Below are 12,375 nucleotides of genomic sequence, written 5' to 3'. Positions count from 1 at the left end.
AAAGACCGGCACTTCACTAAGTGAAGTGCCGGTCTTTTTCTTGTATATTGAAGCGGGCCTTTTCATACCCTGGACGCGAGCACCACGACATATGAGAGGAGTGCCGACTGTTTCCTATTGTTTGTAACGTTAAAAGAGTTGTGCCATAAAACGTATTATAGATTTTTCAAACCAGCACCTGGATCTGAATACTTTTGTAATTGCATGTAATTAAACATTTAGTATAGCCGGTGAGCATTCAATAAAATGTATCTGTATAGCGCCACCTGCTGTTCTTTCATTTCCTTATTTCTTGTACACCTCACTAAGGGGGTCGCTCGGTTTAAATCTTCAACTGTCACCAGCCATATACTGTATTTTCTGTTAGAAACTGTGGCAGTTACAGGGAAAGAACTGCAGCAGCAAGGACACACTCCCTGAGCTACCAGACTGAAGATAATCTAGCAATTAGAGCAATGAATGGAGAGATCTCTGGATCCATGTGAGGTACAGGGATGGTTCTAGCTTTGTTAGAAACAGATTGCCACGTACTATATAATGTCTGATTTTCATTTTTTTACAACAAACATGGCATAACAACTTTAAATTGTGTGTGAAAGAAGGTCTCAACTTACTGTTGCCCCTGAAGTTAGTGTGAAGGAGACACTGACCTGTGCTCCATGTGAAGCTATCCATAACCTGCAGAATGTTTCCTAAAGAATGTTCAAGTAATGTTATGGAATGTGCAAATGTACAGCATCACCTTCCATGAACTGCAACCATTATGCATACTGTGCCCCATCAAAGAGACTGTAACTTTAGAGACTTGTGCCTCTGATAATGAAAAGTAAAATTTTCTGTTCAACTGTTCCAGTCTGCCATCATTTACTTAAACAGAAATATTTTACCTCATACCAGCGCTTTCAGGCCCTTAAACATTACTGTTTGTATCTTGGAGGTATTACATGGGTGCCCTTGAGGTAAAATATTGTTATCACAATGCTACACATCTATCCATATTGTATTTTAGCTCTGATTTACCCTTATGTTACTGATGCTGTGATGTGTTCAGTGTTTTTGAAAATAGAAATGACCAGGGCCTGGCTATACTTTTATAATCCTTGGGTTTTACCAGGTTTCTTTATTGTATAGAATTGTACTCTACTTGTGTAATGTGCAACAACAGCAGTCCGCAAGGGGCCCCTTTAAGATGAAATAAGTGTTTGTTTTTCGTGACGCCAGTTGCAATGAAGCAACAAGGGCACAGGGCCCCTTTTAGTGGTACAGTGGAGGGTACCTAGGTATAGGAATGCCAGAGTGGTGTAGGATGGCCTAAATGTCCCTTAGTGTTTTGTGCACGTGTCACGGTGCTCCTACATGGATATGCTGTAGGTAGGAGCAGACAAAGGGGGTAGTTGATAAAGGGGATGAAGTTGATAACACCTTTACTTTCAATAAATGTTCCTCCAAATAATTTACAGGATTTGTCTTGGTTTCCAGCAGGCTTTGGCATTACCTGTGACAGGCAAGGTCCTCTCTGCTATGTCTGTTACTCTCTGGCTCTGCTGTGCTAACAGGGCTATGGAACTCAGCTTCCTCTTTAGGCTGTACTTCACTTTGTAATCTGGTCTGTCTCTAGCTCTGTCCAGGGAACACACTACTCCTGGTTTTTGAGGCTTCAGGCTTTTGCCTCCATGTCCAGCTGAGTTGAAGGTGCTCCAGTTGGTTCAGACAGGGCTCGTCCAGCAGGGACGTGCACCTGCTGCACACCCTCCCTTGGCAGGGGGCAAGCCCAAACTCACTAGAACCTGAACTTCACCCTTCCTGCAGCAAGTGGGACACGCCCACCACACCACATAAAGGGTGGTAGAATGGAATAGAAAGATCTCTTCTATGTACCTGTAGCTCTGCACATTATATGAGACCTGGAAATAAATACATAGGATGACATTAGGTTAACTATAGGAGACAGTAGCGGGGTGGAAAGGTGGGGCGTTACAAATGTTCATAGACAGGTATAAAACAGGATTTATAGAAGACATTGCAGTCACGGGAGAAGCCACAAACAACGCTGTAACAATACACAAGCTAGGATTAGTGGTCATCAGCGTGCTGCCAGAAGCCCCAGTATGCCCTGCTGCTCTGCAATGGGTTAGGATTACATGTTTCTCGTAATGATTTATTCAGGTATACAAGGAAACTCGTGCCTTTCCAACAATAGCAATAGTCAGAACTTAGTTACCTCAGAAAGAAGAATCCATAGTGATGCAGCGGGACACAATGCAGCGTCCTTGTATATTAGAGACCTGAAATCTACACCACACTGTTCATATGGGTGAGAAAACTACAGTCACACAGATTTCCAGCTCCAGCGTGGCTCCTGTGAAATGATTCTAAAGCCGGGTTTACACACAGAGATTTCCCACCAATCAGGCTGATCTAAAAGGCCCTTTACACGGGCTGACAATTCGTCAGAAAATCGCTAACGAGTGTTCATAGGAACGCTCATTAGTGATTTTCTGGCGGTGTAAAAGTGCTGGCGATTAATAGATCATTTGTGCGGACACAAAAATCGTAATTTGCTGGCAAACAGCGAGTCTGTATAGAGACGAGTAATTGCATTAGCGATCGCTCCCCTCTATACTGTGGAGGAGATCGCTTCCTTCCCAACAATCACCTGCTGTATCATCCCATCAAGCTCATGTCAGTAACATGTGCCTAAATAAAAAATATACACTCAACTGTCCCCAGTGCCACCATTCCAGCACCGCCGCTCCCTTCCCGGCCACTTCAAGTCCCCGCCAGACCAGAAGCTGCTTTGTCCCCTGATCACTGCTGTCACATGTGTTTGAACGGTACATCAATGCTAATGAGATACCGTTCATGCACATGTCACCACTACAGGAAATGATTGGCCAGAGCGGCCAGTGAACCAAGCCACTTCTTGTTAATGGATCCCACCAGCAATTGTCAAACCAACATGAAACTAATGTGCATAGCCAGTGACCCCCAATAACCTCAATATAGTATTCAGGGTTTCTGGATACCCTTGGTATCTACTCTCTGGGGGTGTCAGGGGATATTAGAATTAATTGACCCCACCAGAGCGTCTAGCTTGGGGGGAGACATGGAGGCAATGACACCATTGTTAGGCAGAAAGTTAAAGGTTTTTAGGGGCCTTGTTTCTCTTCCCTGTATCTCTTTTCCCGCCCTTTTTTCTATTACAGGTAAAATCACCTCAGAGATGTCTTACCTGCATTCCAGAAGTTTCCAGCTGCTGCGTGTCAAGAAGGCAGCTGATTGGTTGCTGCTTGTTGCTGGGGGAGATTTCCAGCTCCCTGATTTGTTGCTGGATTATCGGCGGGAATCTGTTCCCCTGTATATTTCCAGGTTCGGCGGAGCTGGCTCAGAAGTGCCTGGAGAGCTGACCAGTGTCCCACGCCCCCCTTCCCCTAATTTTTCACTGTGTCATCTGTCGCTGGGCTTTATTAGAGGGGTAGTGTCGCTCAGCTCATGCTGAGTGGATCTTGGTCTTTATATGGTTAATTTATTATTGGTCTTATGGTATCGGTTATGATGGTACTTTAAAATTTATTTATTTATTTAACGTATGGTTGTAAAATATTTTTAAGTGACCCTTAATAAAGCACAGCGGCCATTTCCTCCACTATGTTGTTGATGTCAATTATTTATTTAGGAATAAGTCAGTATTAGAGTGTGTCATTTGCCCCCACGACCATGTTCGTTTTCCATATATATTTTTTGCCCTTAGCCATTGTCACTTAAATAGGGGGCTAATTTCTGTCTGAAACAACATTTTAGTCATTTACTCTATATTTAAGGGGTTTTCCCATCCCAGAAAGTTGGATATGCCATAACTTTCTGTATGGTGGTGGTCCAAACTCTGTTATCCATGTCAATCCTTAGAATTAGAAAGGGACTAAAATGCTAGTCCTTGCACAATGGGGCCCTCAGCCACCTACTATATAGGGAGCTGCAGCAAAGTATCATTCAACCCCTTTATGAAGAGTCCGAAGTAGACAAGTGGTTTAAACGCCATCTGTCAGCAGACTTGTACCTATGACACTGGCTGACCTGTTACATGTGCGCTTGACAGCTGAAGAAGACATCTGTGTTGATCCCATGATCATATGTGGTCGCACTGCTGAGAAAAATGATGTTTTAACCCCATAGGGACACAGCCTTATTTCACCTTAAGGACCAGGCCATTTTTTGCAAATCTGACCAGTGTCACTTTAAGTGCACATAACTTTAAAACGCTTTGACTTATCTGAGATGAGGCCGTTCTGAGATTGTTTTTTCGTCACATATTGTACTTCATGACAGTGGTAAAATGAAGTCAAAAAAATTATTTTTTTTGCACAAAATAATACCTAATTTACCCCAAAATTGCAAAAATTTGCAAATTTCAAAGTTTCAGTTTCTCTACTTCTGTAATACATAGTAATACCCCCAAAAATTGTGATGACTTTACATTCCCCATATGTCTACTTCATGTTTGTAGCATTTTGGGAATGATATTTTATTTTTTGGGGATGTTACAAGGCTTAGAAGTTTCGAAGCAAATTTTGAAATTTTTCAGAAATCTTCAAAATTCCACTTTTTATGGACCAGTTCAGGTTTGAAGTCATATTGTGAGGCTTAGATAATAGAAACCACCCAAAAATGACCCCATCTAAGAAACTACACCCCTCAAGGTATTCAAAACTGATTTTACATACGTCGTTAACCCTTTAGGTGTTGCACAAGAGTTATTGGCAAATGGGGAAGAAATTTGAGAATTTCATTTTTTTGTCTAATTTTCCATTTTAACCCATTTTTTCCACTAACAAAGCAAGGGTTAACAGCCAAACAAGACTGTATCTTTATTGCCCTGACTCTGCCGTTTACAGAAACACCCAATATGTGGCCGTAACTACTGTACGGCCACACAGCGGGGCGTAGAGTGAAAGGTGCGCCGTATGGTTTTTGGAAGGCTGATTTTTATGGACTGGTTTATTTACACCATGTCCCATTTGAAGCCCCCTGATGCACCCCTGGAGTAGAAACTCCCTAAAAGTGACCCCATCTAAGAAAGTACACCCCTCAAGGTATTCAAAACTGATTTTATATACGTCGTTAACCCTTTAGGTGTTGCGCAAGAGTTATTGACAAATGGGGATGAAATTTGAGAATTAGATTTTTTTGTCTAATTTTCCATTTTAACCCATTTTTTCCACTAACAAAGCAAGGGTTAACAGCCAAACAAGACTGTATCTTTATTGCCCTGACTCTGCCGTTTACAGAAACACCCAATATGTGGCCGTAAACTACTGTACGGCCACACAGCGGGGCGTAGAGGGAAAGGTGCGCCGTTTGGTTTTTGGAGGGCTGATTTTTATGGACCGGTTTATTTACACCGTGTCCTGTTTCAACCCCCCTGATGCACCCCTGGAGTAGAAACTCCCTAAAAGTGACCCCATTTTGGAAACTATGGGATAAGGTGGCATTATTTGGGGGACTATTTTTAGGGTACATATGATTTTTGGTTGCTCTATATTACATTTTTGTGAGGCAAGGTTACCAAAAATTGAGATTCTGAAATTTCATCTCCATTTGCCATTAACTGTTGAGGAACACCTAAAGGGTTAATAAAGTTTGTATAATCAGTTTTGAATACCTTGAGGGGTGTAGTTTCTTAGATGGGGTCACTTTTAGGGAGTTTTTACTCTAGGGGGGCATCAGGGGGGCTTCAAAAGGGACATGGTGTCAATAAAAAAGGCCATCAAAATCGGCCTTCCAGAAACCATGTCGGTCCTTTCCTTTTGCGGCCTCCCTTTTACTGATACAGCAGTTTACGACCACAAATATGGCATTTCTGTAAACTGCAGTATCAGGGTAATAAATATTAACTTTTGTTTGGTTGTTAACCCTTGTTTTGTTACCGAAAAAAACGGATTGAAATGAAAAAGTGCCAAAAATGGAGTTTTTGGCACCGTTTTCATTTTTTTTTTTTAACCGTGTTAATCTGGGGGGTTGGGTCATGGGATATTTTTATAGAGGAGATTCTTACGGACGCGGCGATACCTAATAAGTCTACTTTTTTTTATAATTATTTAGGTTTTTGACTATATTATCCTTTTTGATACCCAAACATTTTTTTGGTATCTCTAAAGTCTAGGTGTCATTTTTTTTATTTATTTTTTATCTGATTATCTTATGTGGGGGCTCATTTTTTGCGGGACGAGCGGACGGTTTTTCTGGCACTATTTTGGGGGCTATATGACTTTTTGATCGCTTGCTATTAAATTGTTTGGTGACAAAAAAAAATCTTTTTTTGCACTTTTTTTTTTTTTTTTGGACCGTGTTAATCTGGGGGGGTTGGATCATGGGGTATTTTTATAGAGGAGATTATTACCGACGCGGCGATACCTAATATGTCTACTTTTAATAAATTATAGTTTTTTTGGGTGTCTCAAGTCTGAGAACCCTTTTTTTTTTTATCCCATGTCAGTCCTAAATTGGGATATAAATTTAGTACTCCATGGAAGTGTGATACTCCCTGAAGCAACCAATAATGCAGAGGCCCGGATGATCGGGGCACGTGTCACATTGAGTTGTGGTGTCCTTCCGTATCCCCCTCCTGTGACACACTCTGCACCTTTTTTGGGTTCGTCCCTTCTTTCCAGTATGGGGGACCACACCTGGAAAGTGTTGGCCAGGGACGATCCGGGCGCCTCCAGTTCCCGAGGTACTCCGGCCTGCTCTTTCCCGGTCCGAAAAGATCAGGTCTTTGAGGACTGCCTCATAGAATTGGAGGAATGTCCCTGTGCTGCCAGCGCTTCGGGATAGTACAAAAGAGTTGTACATGGCAACCTGCACCAAGTAGACCGCAACTTTTTTGTACCATGCCCGGGTTTTGCGCATGGCGTTATATGGCTTGAGGACTTGATCAGAGAGATCAACTCCTCCCATATACCGATTGTAGGCGACGATACAATCGGGCTTGAGGACCGTTGCCGCGGTACCTCGCACAGGGACAGGGGTGATGCCGTTACCATGAATTGTGGACAGCATAAGGACATCCCTCTTGTCCTTATACCTGACCAGCAACAGGTTTCCAGTGGTAAGGGCACGGGTCTCACCCCTGGGGATAGGTACCTGGAGGGGGAGGGCAGGGAGGCCGCGTTGATTTTTCCGCACGGTCCCACAAGCGAACGTGGATCTGGCGGCAAGGGACTGGAACAAGGGGATACTGGTATAAAAGTTATCCACGTAAAGGTGGTAACCCTTATCCAGCAGTGGGAACATAAGGTCCCACACAAGTTTCCCGGTAACACCCAGAGTGGGGGGACATTCTGGGGGTTGAATCCGGGAATCTCGCCCCTCGTATATACGAAATTTGTAAGTGTACCCTGAGGTACTCTCACAAATTTTGTATAGCTTCACGCCATACCTCGCTCGCTTGGTGGGCACATACTGGCGGAAAATGAGTCTCCCCTTGAACGCAATGAGAGACTCATCAACCGCGACCTCTCTTCCAGGTACATAGGCCTCCATGAATTTGGCCCCAAAGTGATCGATGACCGGCCGTATCTTGTACAGACGGTCATGGGCAGGATCACCTCGGGGGGGACATGCTGCATTATCGGAATAATGCAGACATTTCCGAATGGCCTCAAACCGGGAGCGTGTCATGGCTGTACTGTAAAGTGGGGTCTGGTATAGGACGTCCCCACTCCAGTACAGCCTGACACTGGGTTTCTTGACCAGGCCCATATGCAGCACGAGGCCCCAAAATGTCCTCATTTCGGCTGCACTGACCGGCGTCCAGCCACCGGGCCTGGCCAAAAAGGAGCCCGGGTGTTGAGCGACGAACTGTTGGGCGTACAGATTCGTCTGCTCCACCATCAGATTTACCAGTGGGTCACTGAAAAAATGACTGAAAAAAGTCATATTCAGTGTAGCCCACTGTGGAAATCTGGATTCCTGATTGGCCTACAAAATCAGGAATCACGGGCTCGTATCGCTCTGGGCTACACCAGACAAATTCACCGGCAGGGTGCTCCGGTGGATTTAACTGGTGGGCCGGGAAACCAGTACGAGCCCCAGAGCTGCTCGTACTAGGCTGGGCCACAGGGTCCCTAACATGGCGGTCCCCTTGCTCCGCCTGGCGGCGTCTCCGCCGCCTTGGGGGCTCATCATCATCGCTAGATGATGAGGAGGATGCGGATGACAACAGGAATGTGGGGTCATCCTCATCCTCACTGGGACTCTCGGATTCGGAGGCAAGCTGGGCGTATGCCTCCTCGGCCGAGAACGTCCGGCGGGCCATAGGGGAGTGTGTGTCTGCGTGTATATGTGCGTGTGTGTAACTCTTTATTTTGTGTGCGTGTGTGTGGGGGCACGGGTGTTCACGAACTCACCCTAAAACTAAAAAACTAAAAAAATAAACTGACTAAAAAAAAGGCCAAAAAATGTGGAAAAAAAAATTCAAAACCGCTGATCAACCGTCCGAAGTTGATCAGCGGTGGGGTGTGCGATGCGCTAACAGTGGCCGGACACTAAGAGTGCCGGCCACAGTCAGCGTACACAAAAAAAAATAAAAAATCCTGCACCCCAAAAAAGTGGGGGGGGGGGGGCAAGTGGCAGCACCCCTGGGGGGTCTAGGGTCACACAGCTGTGCTGTGGACCCCAGACACCCTAACTAGGGTGATGCAATGAAAAGTGAAAAAAACTAACTTTCCCTTTTTTTCCCTGCCTAACCCAAACTTTCCCTAGCTGTCCCTATGTACCTGATGGGGGGTGCTGGTGGCAGAGATCGGGTCCTGGGGGCACAGATCGGGTGCAGGCAGCGGCAGCAGACACGTGCAGGCAGCTCCTCTCTCCTCCGGCTCCGGAACACAAAAGGAGGAGGAGAGGAGCGCCTGCCTCTTTTGAATCTGCCGCCGGACCGCCCACTGACCAATCAGAAAGCGATCCTGAGTGGTGATGTCACCATCACCACTCAGGATCGCTGGATGGTGATTGGTGGAGTGAAATCACACCACCATCACCATCCTGTTCCGGGTTATCGGGTCTTCAGAGACCCGAATAACCCGGAAACGCAGAAAACCGCAGGTCTGAATTGACCTGCGGTTTTCTGCGATCGCCGACATGGGGGGGTCACAGGACCCCCCGGCGCATTTGCCCCAGGTGCCTGCTCAATGATTTGAGCAGGCACCGGGTTCCGATCACCGCCCGCCGAGCGGCGGTGATCGGAACCATTCATGACGTACCGGTACGTCATGTGTCCTTAAGTACCAGGACATCATGACGTACCGGTACGTCATGTGTCCTTAAGAGGTTAATATATATAAATGAGCCTGTAGGTGCAATGAGAGCATTGCCATTACACCTACTGTAGAGGCCCTCTCCACTTTGACAGGATCAGGCAGCGAAAACATCATCCAACCTGGCTCTGTCAATCAAAGTGAAGAGGGTCCAGCAGTTGCAGAGAGAGCAGAGCCTCTAGTTATAAAGGCAATAGCTCCTAGAGGCTCATTTGCATATAAAACCTCCTTTTTCTCAGCAACGCGGGCACATATGAACATTGGACCAACACAGATGCCTTCAGCCGCCAAGCAGAGATGCAACAGGTCAGCCAGTGTCATAGGTACAAATCTGCTGACAGATACCTTTTAACACAAATTGTGTTTTGTAAATCTTTAAATACATTTTATTTGATTGTTTTGTTTTATGTTCTATGCAGTTTATAATTATCCTGAAGATGAGACATAAACCTTTCTCATTATGCTGCCTGATGAAAAAAAATTGCATTTTTTAAATTATTCTACTTTTTACATTCTTATACAGTTTAAATAACAAGTTTGCTGTTGAGTCAAAATATTTATCCTAAGTAGAAATGTAAAGCTAATATAGGACATTCCTTTATGCTGTAGTGATATAGCGACTGCATTGTTATACCAGAATAGGAGCAGGCTTGTCTGGGACTTTACAACATTATATGCAGTTTACTAAGCGTCCATGGTCCCTGGGACTGATATCTCATATATAAATAACAGCATCTGATCCTTTTTTTCTCTCAGGATCATAGAGACACATAGTAGGAATCATAGATCACAAGTTACTCTTGTACCATATTTATGAATCTTTTGTCCAGCAGTTCTCAGATTGCTCTAATTTATGAAGCACTTACTACATTTTGGGACATCTCACCCCCAGTCACCCTAGCAGAATATCATAAATATGACTGTGATACTTATTTTTGCCTATAGTGAGCATGCTTCAAACACTAGTACCAAGTTTGCATCAAAACCCGCAATAATCTAGTACGGTTGGCACATGTCTAGCAAACTGTGCAGTATTCTTACAGGCAAAAGTCAGTCTGCACAAATCCACTTTTGGACATGTGCTCCAAAAAGTTCTCCTATAAGCAGAGTGACATTAAACCAAATGATGCACTTGAACAACTATGGTACGGTATTTCACTATAAACTCTGCCCTTGAGATCACAAGTGCATATGGACATGTCTACATTATATAAATTACTGTAGTTCGTAACCACCAAAGATTAGAGAGCAGCTTGACAAAGCATCATTCGCCACACTTCTTTACTCATTATACCTATATAAACCTTAAGACTAACACAAAGTATAAAGTTTATCTACCTGTAGATCATTCCAGTTTCCGCCTTGACTGTTTCCTTCAGGGACAGCCCATGTACATTGGCAAACCTCTCTAGGAACTTCTGCTCCATGCTCCCATTGAGGGTCATTGCCAAGCATCGTAGTGGAAGGCAAGTTTTGGAGGCGGCATTTGGCTTTTTTGCCTTTGCAGTTTCATTACCTTTCTGCCCTGCTATTTTAGGGTTTGGGATATCAGCGTAGCTTGCCTTGTATAGATGCATTTTCCTTGTGAGGCCTCTATTTAAGAATTTGCACTTGTCTTTTATGCTTGTTTTCTTGCATAGAAGGAAAGAGTGTTGTGCCTTGATTTGCCACTAACAGATCTAAATGTAGAGAAGCAAAACTCCTATGATAAATATCATGGGGATATGCTGCTATCTGTGTTTCCCAGTGGAGCTGGTTGTCACTGTTACATTTTTATTGAAGCTATCATGGTGTGGACCTCAGCCAGTTAGAACTTATTTCCTATGTTCAGATTATCCCTAGTCTAGTTTTGACAATGGGGATAAGGTTGATCCCCTCAGGGCATGCTGGTTTTCCCACGTCCTTATATTTAGGTAAAGCACAAACATTTTTGCGGGATGCAGTCCAAATACTTGTTCTCATAGTATCTATTTAAGGCACTGACTCAAACAAGCCATTAAAAGGGCAGATAACTCACAAGGGCAGTCTGCATGGCAGATGGAAACAAACAAGCTGTCCTTGGCCAGTGGTATTTTATTTCTGCAACACAAAAGGTTTGATGCTTTTGATTACACGTGTAACTGGCTTTACAAATGGAAAGAGATTGTAAGCTCTTGCGAGCTGGGCCCTGATTCCTAGTGTTTCAGTTTTATATTAGCCAGTTACTTTTGGTTTGTACATGAACCCTATGAATTTTTAAAGCGGAATATGGTGGCGATATATAAATAAATATTATTATTATTATTAATATTAAAGAGGGGCAGTAAAAAAAGACAAGAGCATAGAGTTGGAAATCAAATCCAATTTCAGTCCCCAGAAAGGGATTAAATTTGGAACCAATAGTTGAAACCCCTTATGATAAGTTACATTATAGAAATAAAAAATAATAGAGCAAATTACCACGCCCTGTAGTGCAAAATTCTGTCTTGAAAAAAGTCACAAAATAGGGCTTTTAGAACTTTTTCTGCCCATTTGCATAGAAATTGTGCAATTTTTTGCACCACTCACTCAACTGTTGAAAACTGAGTGGCAACGTGGGCTTGGTTAAGTATGGAGGTTGGTTTCACTCAAGATTTATCATTAATGTAAAAAACTGGAGAATCATTTCTAGATAAAAGTGTTTTGTTGCACGAAATTTAAACCCTCATGATAAATTCTCTGTTTTTCAAATACTTGAGACTACCTCTTGTGGTCCTTGCAGCTTCATTTCCACATTCGCTACAACATTTGCAGACGGCTTCCTCTGCTCCCTGTTACGGTGATGTACTTGATGGGGGGCTGGTTAGTTTAGTTCATTAGATAAGCCAACCTTCTTCTCTGTCTCTACAGGAGCCTTTACACAGGCAATCATAGCAGGCAAATATTGGGTACTAACTGTTCTTTCCTGAAAATTGCCTGCTCATTACAGGAGGTGAGAGCTGCTTTTACATGCAGCAGTAACCTTTGCTTTATGGAGATGAACAATTGCTAGAGGGAGCGCTTGTCCCCATATGCATTCATTGTTTCTGGGCAGCAGATCACTGAT

The 12,375-nt window shown here is 43.8% G+C and overlaps 1 protein-coding gene across 1 annotated transcript in view; it reads right to left on the bottom strand.

Annotated features, from left to right (window-relative positions):
- KCNAB1 (potassium voltage-gated channel subfamily A regulatory beta subunit 1) overlaps positions 1-11,003 on the bottom strand; it is a 368,816-nt gene extending 357,813 nt beyond the window's left edge. The window contains exon 1 of the mRNA XM_044291952.1: positions 10,650-11,003. Within this exon, the coding sequence (XP_044147887.1) occupies positions 10,650-10,888 (239 nt within the window). The 5' untranslated portion in view covers positions 10,889-11,003. The remainder of the gene's footprint in view (positions 1-10,649) is intronic.
- Positions 11,004-12,375: the final 1,372 nt, after the last annotated feature.

Source organism: Bufo gargarizans, chromosome 4, assembly GCF_014858855.1.
Source record: "Bufo gargarizans isolate SCDJY-AF-19 chromosome 4, ASM1485885v1, whole genome shotgun sequence".
In the NCBI taxonomy this organism is placed as follows: Eukaryota; Metazoa; Chordata; class Amphibia; order Anura; family Bufonidae; genus Bufo; species Bufo gargarizans.
Note: the sequence above shows the minus strand (reverse complement) of the source record. Positions and strands in the feature narration are given on the sequence as shown.